Source organism: Mixophyes fleayi, chromosome 2, assembly GCF_038048845.1.
Source record: "Mixophyes fleayi isolate aMixFle1 chromosome 2, aMixFle1.hap1, whole genome shotgun sequence".
In the NCBI taxonomy this organism is placed as follows: Eukaryota; Metazoa; Chordata; class Amphibia; order Anura; family Limnodynastidae; genus Mixophyes; species Mixophyes fleayi.
Window position 1 is genome coordinate 324,755,434 of NC_134403.1, and position 18,866 is coordinate 324,774,299.

At 41.9% G+C, this 18,866-nt stretch overlaps 1 protein-coding gene across 1 annotated transcript in view; it reads left to right on the forward strand.

Annotated features, from left to right (window-relative positions):
• Positions 1–18,866, forward strand: part of WSCD1 (WSC domain containing 1) — a 180,417-nt gene that overhangs the window by 99,313 nt on the left and 62,238 nt on the right. Inside the window, exon 5 of the mRNA XM_075196776.1 lies at positions 15,800–15,915. Within this exon, the coding sequence (XP_075052877.1) occupies positions 15,800–15,915 (116 nt within the window). The remainder of the gene's footprint in view (positions 1–15,799; positions 15,916–18,866) is intronic.

Consider the following 18,866-nt stretch of genomic DNA (forward strand, 5'->3'; position numbering starts at 1 on the left):
TTGTGCATATGTGTGCATTTTTAATAAGTAATGTTTTTTTTAATATATGTATTATACCAATGGTTTTAGGTTTAATTGAGCCTTTAATTATAACCCCCAATTTATTCATCAGATGCTAATAACTTTTTAATAGTAATACCAATCTGCATGAAAATTGGAATTCGGAGAGATATTGGCAAAGTCCATTTATTCTGTTTCTATGGAATCCATCCAGGCAATTTGGAGATAGAACTCTTCTCCAAAATATTTTCTATTGGAACTTTCTGCATCTAAAACTAAACAGTGAGTGGAAAGTTATCTATAAATTTAAGTTTCTAACGTTCACCAATTTTGAGAAATTAAAATAAAAAAGTATAATTACTTTTGGGCTTTGGTGGATTAGTGGTTACCACTTCTGCCTCTCAGCACTAGGGTCATGAGTTTGATTCCCTACCATGGCCTTATCTGCGTGGAGTTTGTATGTTCTCCCTGTGTTTGCGTGGGTTTCCTCCAGGTGCTCCAAAAACATACTGGTAGCTGAATTGGCTGCTATCAAATTGATCCTAGTCTGTGTTGTGGTTCAGTGTGTGTGTGTGTGTGTGTGTGTGTGTGTGTGTGTTAGGGAATTTAAACTGTAAGCTCCAATAGGGCAGAGACTGATGTGAATGACAAATATTCTCTGTGTAGCACTGCGGAATTAGTGGCACTATATAAATAAATGATGATGGTGATATCTATTGAAGGCAGTGTACCTGTTTGCTGCTATCTTCTATCGGTTTAAAATGCGATGCTGGCAGTAAGCTAATGCTGCATTTTATTCATCAAGACTAAAGATGCTCAGGCTCGATTTCCTGGGAACCGAACACACCCGAACTTAGCAGATGCGAGTACTGAGCCAAGCCGGCTCGGTACTTTCACACACCATCGGAATTGAAAACGAGACAAAACGTCATTGTTATGTCGTCTGATCTTGCGAGTTTTGGATTCTATAAGTGCCACCCTCTACGGCGAGCCAGCGCCATTTCTCAGAGGGACACAGAAGGGGTAGCATGGTTCTTGGCAGTCTCTAGTGCAGTTGGGCAGCGTCATAGGTAGAAAAGAAAGAGGAGGGGTAGCAGTGTTCTTCAAAGTCTCCAATGACATTAAGGAGAGCTCCATTGCTCCATTGCTAATTGTCATTGCTGGAATACAAAATAATAGGATTGGCAGTGTTCTTCAAAATCTGCAGTTGAATTGTACTGTGTCATAGCTCACCCCGAAATAGGAGAGGTGGCAGTGTTTAGTGATGAAACAGATATTTAAATAATAGGGCTTGCAGTGTTATTAAAAGACTCCATTCACATTTTACTGTGCCATAGCTCATACAGAAACGGGAGTGGTGGCAGTGTCCTTGTCACTCTTCAGTCTTCAGTCACATTGTTCTTGTCACTCTCCAGTCTTGGTCATGATGATACTAATCCCTCTACCTCATGTGCTAAAGCCTAAGTTCACGTGCATAGTGGTTTAAGTTAGGGAAACCAAAATGTAACCAAAAAGCTTGTACCTTTTTAAAGAAAAAAACACCTCTCTATTAAAGGTGAACGTTTACTATAGAAGAACATAAAATTGCCAACATGCCATTCTACCCAAACTATTACCAAGCATACCAACATCAGCTAGCTCCCTTCTCTCAGCTAGATCTCAGCACCTGCAATCTACATTGTCATCATATTTACCCTCATCAATGTGTACATAATCCTCAAACAATACTAAATTATCCCTGCTGGAATCCACCATCACAGAAATCTGTGTACATTGATATAATTGCCGGTAATGGCCTTCCTCATGGAATTTGTAGTTCATTTTACGGAAGAGCTGTCACAATTTTTGGGCAATTCTTTTAGATCAGACCAAATGTCAAAATGTTGTGCAGATTCATCTGCATCAACACTGGGTGTCTTGAGAAAGCTAAGTTGTTTCCTAGCAGCAATTTCCAGAGAAACTGAAGGAGGAGACATCATTGTGTCATGTACCACTTGAGTTGTCAGCTTGCTGACCAGGAGCTTATTGCATCTCTTGAGATCTGGGTCAGTTGAAACAAAAGAATATACATAGCACTTAAACCTAGGATCAAGCACAGTTGGCAAAATGTAATGATCTGATTTCAAGATGTTGATAACTCTTTGATCGAAAGTACTTCATCTACAAGTCCAACATAATTAGTGGAATTGCTTTGTTTCATTTCCTCCTTTAATTTCTCTAGCTGCTTTTCAAAAAGTCTAATTAGGGAAATTGTTTGACTCAAGCTAACAGTGTTTGCACTCTCTTCACATGTAACTACTTTGAGTTGTTTCAGCACCTTGCACAACACGGAAAGTATTCTCCACTGCGCTGGACTAAAATACATTTCCCCTAAATTCTATGCTTCTTGCAGCTGCTGCATTCTCCTACATGCTGTTGCAGAATCCCAAAAATGACCCTAAATATTTTGGGACACATACAGCATCTCCTGCATGTCATTGTCATTTTTAAAAAAGTTCTGTACCATCAAGTTGATTGTGTGAGCAAAACAGGGAATGGGATGGAATTTCCCCTGCTGTAATGATCTAACAGTATTGGCGTTATCAGACATTGCATATCCTCTGGAGAGTCCAAGCAAGATAAGCCATGTTGCAATGACATCCCTTAGTTTTTCAAACAGGTTGTCAGCGGTATTACCTCTGACCTGCGCCTAGTCTTGTCTCTGATAACCACCTCTCTATGTGTGTGTGTATATATGTATATATATATATATATATATATATATATATATATATATATATATATAGCTTTGTTTATGTTATAAGTTAATCATGACAGTGGGGAGACATCAGGACAATCTTGATTACATTTGTGTGTTTGATTCACTTTATTACACTTGTGACAATGCATCTACATATGTACTTTCCTGTTCACCTGGAAGTTGCAGCATTTCTCCCACTGAAAGTATAGGAGTACTTTGATAGCCAGAACTTATTTCCTTTTTGCAGGGAGTAATATGATGTGTAGCCCCCCTTACTTTCTTGCTAAACATGAAGTACCCCCCTAAATGCACCCCATAGATCTTATTTAAATAATCATGTCGAGAAGAATGACATGTTGTGTTTTCATGTTGATGTATAACCAGGTGCATTCATGTGCCGAGCCCAAAATTGTGAGGAGACGCTGCCAATCTACTCTCATCAGATCATGAGAAAAATTGCAGATACTGCCATCTTGGCCAGTAAATCCGTAAGATTCCCTAAAAAAATGTGTGCATTCATGTAAATCTAGGCACATCATGGCATACTGTGGGAAGGACATGTGTTGCACTCCCTGAAATGACCTTTACGTCAACAGTTAGACGGCTTTAGCCTTGTTATTGCTCATCAGTGTGTAATATGGGTTTTGTGAGAGATTTAAATGTTTCCCTAGAGACCATATGCAAATAAACCACACCACTCCAGGGGAGGTAACTTCTGGGAAATACCATTCACATGGTATGTGTATGGTATGGTATGGTATGTGTATGGTATGGTATGTGTATGGTATGGTATGGTATGTGTATGGTATGGTATGGTATGTGAATTCCATTTCCAGAAGTAATTTCTCCAGGGATTGCTTTATGAGAGCCAATACCAATCACAGTGTTTAATGCACATTAATCTTGGACAATCTTCCTATAACAGTATCAGCAATTGACTTGTCAGTTGCATTGGACAGGTAAAATTTCTTTTAAAAACCTGTGCATATCCCAACCCTGCACATTGAACCGTTTATATGTTTAAAAAAAAAAAAATTATGGACCTTGTTTTTTCTTTTTATTACTGTTTTATTGAACCAGTTGTAACTTATTTGTGTCCCTCGAAAATAAAAATAAATTAAAATTAAATGAATAAACCCGTGTATAGCATTTTGTGTGTGTTCAATCACAAAAATCCAAAGACTGTACTGTATAACTACAAAAAGGTGGACACTTTAACACTCTCCTTTGTTTTAATTCCTTGATTTTTTTGCACAGGCCAGATTATCTTGACATCTATAAGCCTTCTTGCAATATGACAGGAGACAGTAATTCGTAGGGACATGGAAGACAGGCCAGTTTTTGTCAATTGCCAATAGTGTAGCTCTCCCCTTCTTTAAAATGGGGCTAGAGATGGGCTAGCCACCGTTTCATAAATTAGTGAATCAGACTCAATTGTGTATTTGTGTTTGCCTGTTATTTGAACTTGACAATTTCACAGTCTCATCTAAATCCATGGGGTCCTTCATAAATCATGTCACCCAATTAAGTGAAGTTTAAGTGGACCTGTCACCTGCACAGAGTGAAGGTTGTTTCCAAAGCATGCTTGATACTCATCGCGCGATGCCTGAGGTCTGCACCGGCACGCCTGGGTGATGGGGCCAGCGGTCTTTCAAGGGACATGCCTACTCTTCAGAGTCTTTTACGTGTTTTTGTTTTTTCGTATATCTGTATGATACCATATAAACCAAAACTAAACGTTGTACCAAAACATAAATGGAGGCTTGCTGAATAAATGTAAACATAGAAACTCTTCTAGAACATTTCCAATGTTACATTTACTATTTATTTAATGGACTTCGACTACTTTTAATTTCAGTACAAGCTGAGCACTAACATGGTTAATGCTTTGGTTTTTTGAAGTTCCAATTTTGTATTGCTTCATTGCAGATGAGAAGGAAAATCAATACAAAAGGTAGGGTGAGGGGAATTGGTGTGTATTTTTCTGCTTGTTTTGTCAGCATATGACATTTGAACCAGTAATCAAATATCAAAATATAAAGCTTGTTGTAATTGCTAATCAGGCTGGCCCTTCACCTGATAGAAAAACAAGCATGAGGCAGATAACAGTTGAAGGGCAGCCTTTTTTTTTATAAAAATGCCATATGTTTCCCTACGGGCATTGTTATTGAGATGGAAACAAGTAGCAAACCCCTGGGTCTCTCTCTGTCTCTGACGTCTTACATTGTCTCACAAAAAAGGAGCCATGGCTTGTTACAGAACATCAGTTACAATTATTTACTTCAGGCAGAGATACGCAGGTTATGTGTCAGGATTGACAGAAACTGTTGGCAAACTTCCCAGGGTTAGGGCATTTTGAGCAGAACAAGCAGGTTAGTTCTCATGTTACATTTGGATGTATATGAAATGATCTTTCTAAATTAAAATTGACAAGTCATTTTTTTAAAAAAATGTGTTTAAGAAAGTAAGGGTTAATCATACAATGTTGCCAATGTATTTTGTTAGCTTTAAAATTTTATGAAAGAAAACTCATTCGTTTTGAAGAAATGATATTTGTACTTTCGAAATCTGTCTTTGCCCTATTTTTGTCCTCTATATATTTCTAGTTATAACCACAGTGCCCCTTGTAGGCTTAAAAAGTTATTAACCAATATAAAAGAAAATCTTTACAGATTTGTGCATATTGTTTCCACCTGTGGTGGAAGTGGAAATGTAAGCGAGTGGAATTTGATAGTTTTACAATAGAGGCAGTAGGAGAAGTGGCGGTATAGCATACCACTGTACACCAGCCCACTTCGAACACAGGTTCCCACCACATCATTAGAATTTTAGTTGACATAAATAATAATACTTAACAAAAAAAGCAGAAAAAGATAAATAAGGTGCACAAGGGCAGCCCTTGTGCACCTTATTTATCTTTTTCTGCTTTTTTTGTTAAGTATCTACTATTTCAGAGATAGGTGGCACCTCACAGGGTTATGAATATGGCCAACAAGCCTTTCTAATCCCATATAGGGTTGTGGCTCCTCACTGGTGCGATAGGACCCTTTCCTTCCTTTTTTCTTTTTCTGTTAACTTTAGTTATAATAAATAATAATACGTGTACTTTCTTTATTTAGCAATCACATTTCACATTTACTTAACTCCCAGCTTTCCTAATTTAGCTGGGATAGTCTCAATTTGAAATATTAAAGGTGTGTTATTAGGGTAGGGTAAAGGGGCTGCGGGCAACCCAGCAGTTCGTAAGCACTGCCAACCCCCCCCCCCCCCCCTCCCTGGTGGGACTTGGCACTCTGTCACAAGACATTGACATGCCCCCATGTAATGTGGATATGCCCCCTTCTCGGGCATGCACTGTCCCATTAAAAAAATGGTAAAAGATTGGAGGTATGCTTTATATCATGTCAAACATCAGCGACTCAGTCACCTATCAGTACGGGTGTGGTAGGTATATCTCCACTGACTATGCCGACAACGTTTTCAATGACCAAAAAATAGCGATGAGTGTCACAGCGACGAGATGAAAATATGGATTTACCATGTTACTGATAGTCACTTAAAATGCCGGTTTTAAAGCGGCAATGGTCGGACCGAATGCCTGGATTACATTATACATTATACAGGCTTTGGGTCCGCCCATTGCCTGTAATTATTGTTATTGTTAATATCTCTCCTGCTGCTGCTTGACAGCTTAAATCTCAGTTAAACAATTTCAAACTATGGCTATTTTCCTGACATGTTCATCAGTTTAAAAAGATGGTATCCTGAGATTGCACTCCCCCTCCCTTTCCTGTGTCCTACAACAGAACTTGTCAGACAGCCTAAACCAGTAATGGTCAATATGACACTCTAATGTGACTTCTGGGTGGCCAGACCTCCTCCAGCTTTGAATGTTAGGTTTAAGGCTAGAACACCCACAATGCAATTCTGCATGGAGGCTTCCACCTGGCAACTTGTTACTGTTTACCATGATAGAAAATGTCTGTTTGCATGTGTAAGTGGAATCCTAAAATAGATAACAACTTTGCAGCACAATGGTGCACAACAGGGCCTACCTAAAAATTATTTTGTTGCTTTAGTTAAGTGAGCAGGGATAGCTCTGCTCTTTCCTATGGAGGAAAGAGGGAAAGCACATGGTGCAGATTGCACATCACTCCTACTTTAATCTCAAATGTACTGCTTGTGTTGCACAATCTCCCTGTGCTGTGTGGAAGAGGTCACATGATACAGAGGTGGTCACAGGATGCAAAAGTTGGCTACTCCTGGCTTAGAATAAGATTATTTATACCTATACCACACTGCCTAAAAGACCCAGGTTATTGTCAGGGCAAGCCCTGGCAACAGGGGACTAGGCTTGGTGTTAAAGGGGGTCCCCGCATTTACCCGGGTTGGATGACCAGGAAATAGTACCCGATCTGGGTAGATACCAGTGTGAACGGTGAGACATGCCTTTTTCAACCTGGGTCTCACTGACCCCAATTAAAAAGTTTAAAAAGAAAGAAAAAAAACATCACAAGACGAGTCACTCAGAGCTCCTCTTGTGATGTTGCCATGGAGACCAGGGCAGACCCGTGTTCAGTGTGAACACAGTCTATCCGAGTATTTGGCAGGGTGGGAGGCACTATTCCCCAGCAATATCCCGAGTTCATATACCCGGGATATTGCCTTGACCCGGGATATTGCCAGGTGGCAGCGTGAATGTCAGACGCCGTCCCTGCGCCTCCTCCTCGAGCAGGGACGGACGTCTGTCTCCAGAGCGCCCCGTTGCCAAGCAACGGGGACGCCTCTTCCGGCGACGAGGTGCGCAGACGCGCCCGTCGCCATAGCAACGGGACGCGTCTCTCTAGTTCCTGTCGGCGGTCAGAACAGCTGACCGCCGATCCCCTGCCCACCAATGAGGAAGCTTCACTTCCTATTTAAAGCCTGCTCTGACACCATTAGGGTGCCAGAGCAACTGGTTTAGTTAGTCTCAGTGTCCCTGTATAGTAACTTCTGGTTTCCTGTGTTTTGACCCGGCTTCCTGACCTCGCTTTCGGATTCTCCATTTGTCCCATCCTGATATTCTGGTTTGACCTCGGCCTGCTGACCATTCTCTGTCTTCTGATTCGGTACCTCATCTGCCCGGTTGGTTCCTGACTCTGCCTGTTTGACTACGTCTTTCTCTATATCTCGCAAGTAGCTACCTGGGAGGGCCGCGACCTGCACGTCGTTGCCGCTAAGTCCAAACTTCCTTGCGGGGGTCCCTGGTGAACACCAGCGGCGTGTTAGACTCCGCGCCTCCTGGTGTAGTAGTGCCAATACTTGCAGGTACTAAGGTCACGTCTGTGACAGTTTGCTCTGGCCATGTCAACCGACTCATCTAACGAACCCTCTGCACGTGACCTTCTACTCCACTTGGCTCATAGGGTGGAGAAGCAAGAAGCAGAGCAGGCACAGTTACTTCACTGTATCCAAGGAGTCGCAACTCGTCTTGAGACCCTCCAGGTCTCCATGGCTTCTGCTCAAAATGTTCCCGTGACTACCGCGGTAGTCGCCGCCACCTCCTCCTCTCCTGCAGTGGTTTCCTCTACAGCCCTGAGACTCTCTCCACCGGACAAGTTTGATGGCGAGCCTAAAAGATGCAGAGGATTCCTTAATCAGTGTCTGATCCACTTCGAGTGTAGTCCTGCATCTTTTCCCTCTGAACGCATTAAGGTGGCATTTATTATGTCCTTATTATCCGGACAGGCCCTTGCTTGGGCCTCCCCCCTCTGGGAGCGAGATGACCCTATGCTGTCCAACGTCACCACCTTCATTGAAACCTTCCGCAAGGTTTTTGATGAGCCCGGACGCATCTCCTCGGCTGCCTCCAGCCTCCTGAACCTCCGCCAGGGATCCCTGACCGTCGGGCAGTATGCTATACAATTCCGCACGCTGTCCTCTGAGCTCAGTTGGAATAACGAAGCCTTGGTAGCAACCTTTTGGCAAGGACTCTCAGACCGAGTTAAGGATGAGTTAACTTCCCGTGAGCTTCCCGCTGATTTGGATTCCCTGATTTCTTTATGCAATCGCATTGATCTACGTTTCCGTGAGCGGACTCTGGAACGTGCCACTTCCAGACGGTCCTCTACTCGCCTTGCTCCCATGTTTCAAAACCCTGTCCTTCCTGAAGAACCGATGCAAATCGGCCATTCCCGGCTGTCCGCCGAGGAACGTCAACGTCGCTTCAAGCAAAACTTATGTTTGTATTGTGGAGATCCTGGTCATACCATCTCATCTTGTACCAAGAGACCCGGAAACGCCCCCTCCTAATCGGTGGAAGGGAGGCCGATTTAGGAGTTGGAATTATTACTCCCTACACCATTGCCAGTAACGACTGCCTCATGCCCATCTCCTTGCATACCTCTGTCGGCCCCTTTGAGACCTTAGCCTTTGTGGATTCCGGCTCTGCCGGAAATTTCATCTCTGCCACTCTGGCATCGCAACTCCAATTAACTACTATCAAATTGCCTCAGCCGTTATTCCTCACCGCGGTAGATGGGAATCGGATCTCCAACGGGTCTGTTTCTCACGCCTGCGCCCCAGTTCGGCTGACGGTAGGGGTGCTACATTCTGAAGTCATCGAGTTCCTGGTTCTTCCTCGTTCTGTCAACACCGTCATTCTAGGATTGCCTTGGCTCAAGCTTCATTCACCCCAATTGGATTGGAATCGTGCGATGGTTACTTCTTGGGGCCCACAATGTTTTAAGTCCTGTTTGTCTGGTCTAAAACCCAGCCAGACCTCTCTTCCTTGTCTTTTGATATCTCCACACGTTGAACTGCCACTTCCATATATTGCTTATCAGGATGTGTTTTGCAAAGCTGCGGCCGAGGTCCTGCCCCCCCATCGGCCCTGGGACTGCTCCATCAAATTACTACCTGATAAACCTCTTCCTAAGGGCAGAATCTATCCCCTATCTCTCCCTGAGAATACTGCCATGACCACCTATATTTCTGAGAATCTTCAACGTGGCTTTATCAGGAAATCTTCCTCTCCCGCGGGCGCGGGATTTTTCTTCGTCAAGAAGAAAGACGGGTCCCTACGGCCGTGTATTGACTACCGGCGATTGAACGCCATCACTATAAAGAACAGATACCCGTTACCTCTCATATCTGAGCTCTTTGATAGAATCGCAGGATCCAAGGTCTTTACCAAGCTAGACCTACGGGGGGCGTATAACCTCATTCGTATACGCTCAGGAGACGAGTGGAAGACTGCATTCTGCACTAAAGAAGGCCACTTCGAATACCTGGTCATGCCCTTCGGGTTGTGCAATGCCCCCGCTGTTTTCCAATCTTTTATTAATGAGATTTTCCAAGACCTTCTCTACATCTCCGTAGTAGCTTATCTGGATGACATCTTAATCTTTTCTTCAGACTTGACCAGCCATCGTGTTCATGTAAGTGAGGTCCTGTCTCGTCTACGAGCCAATAAATTGTATTGTAAGCTGGAGAAATGTGTATTTGAGAAGCCACAGATTCCGTTCCTGGGCTACATCGTGTCAGGCTCCGGTCTACAGATGGATCCAGTCAAGCTATCTGCCATCCTCAAATGGCCTAGACCTATGGGTCTGAAAGCTACCCAGAGATTCATTGGCTTCGCCAACTATTACCGGCAGTTCATTCCACGGTTTTCTTCTATCATCGCACCAATTACCGCTCTGACTAAGAAAACTGCCAATCCTCATGTTTGGCCCACGGAGGCCATCGACGCCTTCGAAGCACTCAAGAAAGCCTTTTCTTCCGCCTCTGTACTTGTTCAACCGGATCAAGATAAACCATTCCTGGTAGAAGTGGACGCATCTGCAGTAGGAGTCGGGGCAGTTCTTTCACAAGAGTCCATTTCAGGGGGACTGCTGCCATGTGGGTTCTTTTCGAGGAGATTCACTTCCTCTGAATCTAACTACGGTATAGGGGATAAAGAGTTATTGGCGGTGAGGTCTGCGCTCGAAGAATGGCGCCATCTTCTAGAAGGGGCACGTCATCCTGTTACGGTATTCACCGACCACAAGAACCTCATCTATCTCCGGGATGCTCGGTGTCTCAACCCCCGGCAAGCCAGATGGTCCTCATTCTTCGCCCGCTTTAATCTCATTCTTACTTATCGTGCTGGTTATCTCAATTCCAAAGCTGATGCCCTCTCCCGCTCTTTCGATGTCTCCGATTCTTCACCCACTACTGTACCCCCACCAGTGTTTGAACCCTCCTGTATTGTAGCCATCACCCGTACTCCTCCTGTGGGCTGTTCCTTTCTAGTACCACATCTACGCTTAAAGGCGTTACGTTGGGCTCATGCCTCTAGATTTGCCGGTCATGCTGGTACTGAGAAGACTCTCTCGCTGTTATCACGACACTACTGGTGGCCAACGGCCCGTACGGATGTCCAAGAGTTTGTAGCCTCATGCTCTGTTTGTGCCCAGAACAAAGTGCCTAGACAACCCCCCGCTGGATTGTTACAACCTCTTCCGATTCCTGATCGCCCATGGTCCAGCATCTCGATGGATTTTATTACTGATTTGCCACCCAGCAGCGGCTTTGACACCATTTGGGTCACAGTAGACCGGTTCTCTAAAATGGCTCATTTCGTTCCTCTAAAAGGCCTTCCATCTGCATCCAAATTGGCACAAGTCTTCATCAAAGAAATCTTTCGTCTCCACGGGTGCCCTCTGGAAATAATATCTGACCGAGGTGTCCAGTTCGTGTCTCGCTTCTGGAGAGCCTTCTGCAAAGATATAGGTATTACCCTCAAGTTCTCCTCTGGATATCATCCCCAGACGAACGGCCAGACGGAGCGAGTAAACCAAGACCTGGAGGCGTTCCTTCGTTGTTTCTCATCTCTTAACCAATCTAATTGGAGTCTTCTGCTACCTTGGGCCGAGTTCACACACAACAATCATGTCCATTGTTCTTCGGGGTTTTCGCCCTTCTTCACTGTGTATGGGACGCATCCTACCCTCCCCACGTTCTCTTCCACCTCCTCCACGGTTCCTGCCGCCCATGCCATGACTCAAGATATGGCTAAATTATGGGCTACCACCAAAGAGAACCTCCTGAAATCCGGACGGCATTATAAATCTTCTGCCGATCAGCATAGAAGAGTTGTGCCAGCTCTCCAAGTGGGGGACAAAGTGTGGCTGTCCACCAGGAATCTAAAATTACGGGTTCCTTCCATGAAACTGGCACCTCGTTTCATTGGCCCTTTCCCAGTAACTCAAGTAATTAATCCAGTTACGGTTCGACTCCAACTTCCTCCACAGATGAAGATTCATAACACCTTCCATATTTCCCTCCTCAAACCGCTGGTCCTAAACAAATTTGTTCATACCTCCACTGTCCCTCAGGCCATTTCCACTACTACGGGAATGAATATGAGATTAGCCAAATTCTTGCTGAACGCAAAGTTCGAGGTCGGTTCCAATACCTAGTACACTGGAAAGGCTTCGGCCTAGAGGAGAGATCTTGGGTCTTTAAAGAAGATTTGCATGCCCCTAGGCTACTGGCAGACTTCCTGAAACATCGTTCTGTACCCAGTGATTCCCCCAATTGTAAGGAGAGGGGTACTGTCAGACGCCGTCCCTGCGCCTCCTCGAGCAGGGACGGACGTCTGTCTCCAGAGTGCCCCGTTGCCAAGCAACGGGGACGCCTCTTCCGGCGACGAGGTGCGCAGACGCGCCCGTCGCCATAGCAACGGGACGCGTCTCTCTAGTTCCTGTCGGCGGTCAGAACAGCTGACCGCCGATCCCCTGCCCACCAATGAGGAAGCTTCACTTCCTATTTAAAGCCTGCTCTGACACCATTAGGGTGCCAGAGCAACTGGTTTAGTTAGTCTCAGTGTCCCTGTATAGTAACTTCTGGTTTCCTGTGTTTTGACCCGGCTTCCTGACCTCGCTTTCGGATTCTCCATTTGTCCCATCCTGATATTCTGGTTTGACCTCGGCCTGCTGACCATTCTCTGTCTTCTGATTCGGTACCTCATCTGCCCGGTTGGTTCCTGACTCTGCCTGTTTGACTACGTCTTTCTCTATATCTCGCAAGTAGCTACCTGGGAGGGCCGCGACCTGCACGTCGTTGCCGCTAAGTCCAAACTTCCTTGCGGGGATCCCTGGTGAACACCAGCGGCGTGTTAGACTCCGCGCCTCCTGGTGTAGTAGTGCCAATACTTGCAGGTACTAAGGTCACGTCTGTGACAGTGAAAGGCGTATAAGTCTTATTATCTGCTTTATAGTGGTAGGTGAAAGTAAGTGAAGGTTAAAAATTGCTTACAAAGTCAAGGCAGCCGAAAAATCAATAACTATATTGCAAATCATCTTCTCATCGTCTTGGAAATATAAATAAAAATGTAAAACTAAATTATAGCTGCCTTACCACCTCTGAACTACCTGGTCCTTTGCCTTCATGGATCTCAAGGCATGGTAAGTGCAGTAGTTTTTCTGAAACTATGTGGTTCGTCTCACAGCCCTAGTTGAAACACTTGGCTGTTGGATGCTACTGAATGGAGGTTTGTGAAGGGGGACCAATCAGAAGCCAGATTCATGGACATTGTGGCTTCTGATTGGTCCTCTTGCTCATCTTCCCCTACTCTTTAGCCATTTTAAAATGGCAAACTAAACCATTAGTGCATCTTTAATTTTTCCTTGTTAAATAGTAACTGATATCATGGATCACAGATACCTAAATTTAGCTTGCTCACTCTTAAGCTTTATACAAATGGTTGAGGACTGACTTTGACGATTTCTTGAAATGGTATTATCTTCCTTGACTAGCAATCAGCCCAATTTTATCCCAGCACCCTCTGACACCCTCTCTTCATTTGATACCACTCTACTGGTAACTTCCCGTCATTATTCAAGCAGGCAGTGATTACTCCTATTCTGAAAAAACTAAATTTTGACCCAAACACTCTCTCAAATTACTATCGTAATTCTCAGCTCCCATGCCCCTCCAAGCTTCTAGAGAAACTTGCCTACACTCACCTCATACACTTCCTTTACGCAAAACATCCTCTTGGATCCTCTTTAGTCAGGCTTTCGTTCACAACACTCCACAGAGACAGCATTGACTACGTTGGTCAATGATTTGATCACTGATAAAACTAAAGGCCATTACTGTCTTCTAATTCTCCTGGATCTCTCTGCTGCATTTGACAATGTTGACCACTCTCTTCTCATATAAAAGCTACAGTCCCTAAGTCTTCAAGACCCTGTCCTATCCTGGTTTTCATCCTACTTTTATAATCGCTTTCAGTGTTAATTTCTCTGGATCCACCTCTGCTCTGCTTCCTTTATCAGTTGGAGTACCACAAGGCTCAGTACTAGGTCCTCTGCTGTTCTCTATCTATACTACTTTTCTAGGAAAACTAATAAGCTCCTTTGGATTTCAGAATCATCTCTATGCAGATGCTACTCAATTTATCTATCTTCTTTTGATCGCTCGCCATCTGTGTTGTCCTGCACTACTGATTGTCTTTCTGCCATTTCATCTTGGATGTCCTCTCGCCAACTCAAACTCAGTCTATCAAAAATAGAGTTAATAATAATCCCACGCGCCAACAGAAGTTACCTACCTGACATTTCTATTTTTGTTGACAACATGACCATAAATCCCACCTCGCAAGTTCGCTGACTAGGTGTGATCCTTGGCTCAGAACTGACCATTGTTACCTAAATCTTATTAGAGACTACATATTTTGCCATACCACAGAGGCACTTTTAAGAGAGGTGAATATAGTTTTAATACACAATTATTTGAAATTACTACTCTAGTATAAAAGTATATCACAATATCACACAAGGGTGTGAATACATGTATAAACTATTGAAGATAGCATTATCGTTTGTCAACCTCTCAAATTTTTTGTCTTTAAAGATAATATTGGTTTTCTCAACATGGCCATGTTAGAACATAATTCATCCATGCCAAAGAATTACAAAGATAATATACTTATCACTTTTTCATAGTGTTTACTCCAGATATATATTCCTATTGTAAAAATTTTTTAAACGGCTATCTTTTTTCTAATTTCAAAAAGAAACAAATTACATAATCAAGCAAAATGTTTAGGATATTGAAACACAATATAATAAGGCCATCCCATACATTTAGTATATTTTATATTTAGTCTCCTGAGTACAAGACAGCTGGCAAAGTTGCTATGAGAAATGGCAAGCTGAAAACTCCATTCTGAGTGATGATGATTGATCAAATGAAGTTTTAAACTATGCTAAAAGAATATTACATGTATATCTCTACTGCTTTTATCATAAAACTCTCTAACTTATCGAAACTATCTCTAAACCTTTTATCTTAATTAATGCTGTTACTTATTTTGGTCATTAAGGGAAGGACTAGCTTAGGGCCTGAGGTTGATATATAATGTGACTCTGATGGTTTTTATATAGAATATGTCTGTGTTGTTATATCATAGTTGCCTACTCTCTTGGAATGTCTTTGAGACTTCCAAATTTTTGGAAGTTCTCCCAGACTCCTGGGAGAGCAAGGAAGCCTCCCGCATTGTGCTCTCCTCGTTGGTGAAGTGGGTGGGGATGTGGCTAAATGAGCCATCCTGGCTCCGCCCCCTGTTGTGATATGCCAATATTAATATACTTTCAAAAGGGTGGGGCCTAATGACACAACCCGTGTTGCCATGCCCCCCACGACGGAGCACGCTTATGTTGATAATACTGCCAAAGTTGGAAAGTATGGGGAAAGTATGTGTTATATTGACATATTGAGAACCTGCTATCTGTATTGGATGGGGTGGTGAACTTCATTAAGAGTATCAGCTTCTGGGTTGGCTCGACTGAGGTGGTTTACGAGATGTTGTGTTGACTTTGCTGCATCTTTAGTTATTCATAGAATGCTCAATAAACAACATTTGAAAAGTTTGCAAGTTTACTTATTGTTTATAAAATATATTATTCAGATAGTATAGTAGAACCTGACAACAAAAAACTGAAATAAAGTAATGTACTGACTACAGATTCACCAGTGTAGACACTTCTGGACCTATTTTAATCTGGATCTTATTTCATGTCACTTTAGGGATGAATGTTACCTATCGAGGATGTTTCAGAGCCCCAGAAAATGGGACCCAAATATTTCCTGCCTCCTTCTTCAATCTTACCGCAGAGATGTGCTCAGAATTCTGCTCTGCTAAAGTAAGTGCCGCTTTAGACTACTTAGTATTTCACAATTACTTATGGAAAGGGAGCTACTCGTATGCATGTTTTGATATATATTTTTATAGATTGTAAGCTTGCGAGCCTTCTCACCTCTTTGTCCGTTTTACCCAGTTTGTTTATTAGTTTACTATGTTTGTCCCCAATTGTATAGCCCTACGAAAAATGATGGCGCTATATAAATAAATGATGATGATGATAGATATATATATATATATATATATATATATATATATATATATATATATGGACACACACACACACACTGGTGCCTTTCTTAAACACTTTGGGGCTAACTATAGAAATCTAGTCTGATGAGCAATTACAAAATTATCTTTTTATTATTTTTTGTTATCTTATATTTATACGTACAAAAGGGACAAAATTATATAAATATAAACATCAAATGTATATAATTACATTAATACCCTCAAAATTGCATAACTACATAATTGCGAAAGGAAATGTGAGAGCTTACATTCTAGAGGGGATGGGTGGACACAGAGAGGGTGATTTTTACTGTGAATGCTCTAAATTGTATATAAAAGAATCTTTTGTGGCACATTCACTCCTTATATTACTTACCCTACATTCCTCTCATACTGTGTATATAGATTTTATTTTAGTAAAAGTCTGTCTCATCATAAAATCTATTCATTAGACATAAAAAAGTAAATTAACCAACCAAATGACCAGGGGTCTATGGGTGGAAAAGAGGTCTGTAAATTTCTCTATTGGCCAAATCTCAGTTGAGTAACAAAGAAACGAAAAGAAGTAAAAAAAACACCTTTCACTGTTTAAGCAATAGAAAATATATGACATTTTTTTTTTTATATTGTTGTAATGACTCGCTGCTGTGAAAAGAGGTCAGTGAATGAATGTATGAATACATTCTCTCCGGCTAAGAAATAAGTACAGTATTGGTAATAGATATCTCTTTGAAGACTATAGTACTGTATGAATAAACTATAATTATATCACATTAAGAGTTCTTTCAAAGGAGCTCCATAAATGCACTATGTAGTCTACATTAAAGAGAAAGTAAACTCATTATTGGACATGTATATGAATTATATAATATTGTATTGCTGAGATAAATAAAGTTACAGGAAATTACATAAGTGTTTATTGATAAAAGCCTAACACACCAGTTATTGTTGGGTCTACTAGGCCCAGCAGGATGAGTTGCTCTGCTGTTAGGCAAGGTTAAACCATACATGCCGACTCTCGCGGAATGTCGAGGAGACTCTCAAAATAGTAGGTGATCTCCCTGACTCCCAAGAGAGTCTGTCCATCTCCCAGAAGCCAGGCCAGACAGAGAAGCAGTGGGTGTAAATGCTGATTACACTATTTACTTCATCACTCTCCGCCTACCGCAGACAAAGTTATGATTATATCTGTGTACTGGATAGTTTTTTTTCTAGGGTTAGGCACATTATTGGACATGCCACACAGTACTTGCAAACACTCATGATCGACCTAACTTATTGTTGAAACTTTATGGTGTCTGCATTTACCCGATAATCTGCAAATTCTGTAGAGATGGCTGCATGGTCCACACATTGATTTTTGTGACCGGACAATGGAACATGCAATGCTCCAGTTCATAAATGGAGCTTTATATGTGAGCAGCATGTTTCAAATAATATAACATGAAATATGCACATTTTTTCACATTTTTACCCAGTCCTGATATGTTTAATGTATTGTGTAGTTTTAGATGTTTTTCTTTTTCTTTTTCCCAGGCATTTGGTGCATTCAGTGGCTTTCTTATTAAGATGCATATCACCATCTGCTAATCATGCAGCATTCTCTAGTGATGGAACTGCATATCAAAGTATATTTGGCAGTTCATTTCCTATCTATTTGCATAGAGTATTTAACATAAAAAAGGAAAAAAAGAAATTTATTTTAAATATATACATAGATATATATATGCAAAGTATATTTTCCAGTGCATCCTTAAAGAACATGATAGAAAAAGGATTTGATATATAAATAATATTCAGTCACATTCAATTTTACATATATACGTAGCATAAAATGATTATGAGTCCTTGATGACATTTTAATCGTGAATAGAAAGCTTAAATGAAAGAGCGCATGGTAGTACACAAACTAAAAGAGGGACATTTAAAATGTCAAAAAATAGCATGGAGTGTGCATCAACAGTGTTGGGTATTTTCTCTGTTGTCAATGGATTCGTGTGGCAAAATGGGATCTTTTGCTAAGGAGCACTAGTTTCGCTCCGGATGATGGATGAAATAGGCTGGATAAGGGCAATGTAGATGGGATTTTGTGTGTCTGGATGCCTATAGTTTTCTTTCACCTTTCCAAATGTAAACAATGAGGTAAGAAATACATCTGTTTAAAGCATGTTACCTCTAAGTTGCATAGCAATGGCCACACATTACACATTAGTCCCTGCCATTGAATTACTCATCCCCATTACTGCGGCTGGCTGTCAGTCATTGCAGGTGCACTAATCATAGTGACTAGCTCTATATGGCTGATATTCCTTCAGTGAGTTCTGATTGGCTTTTGCAATTCAGTGCAGGAGAATCGATGCTCTAACCAATGACATCAGCTCGTGGTATTAAACCTTGCTATGAATGTTGTGGTGAAACGAGGTATTAATATCACCCTGACCAGCCTGTCCCTTGTTTCTCACAAAATTTGGATTATAGCATGTACTTTTTATAGCCCTTGCTTTTGTTCCCCAGCTCAACAGAATAACAATGCAGTGTCTAATTACATGTGGATAAGGGGACATTGTAGCTCATTGTAAATATGTATATTGTTTATTGTATCTTGTTAATATTGCATGGAAGCTGTTAGTCATTTTCTTTAAAGTGAAGCCAGTTGGGTTATGGATAAGGATCAGATTGCAGGATACAGGTAGGGGGAAGGCTAATTAGTATCCATTCTTC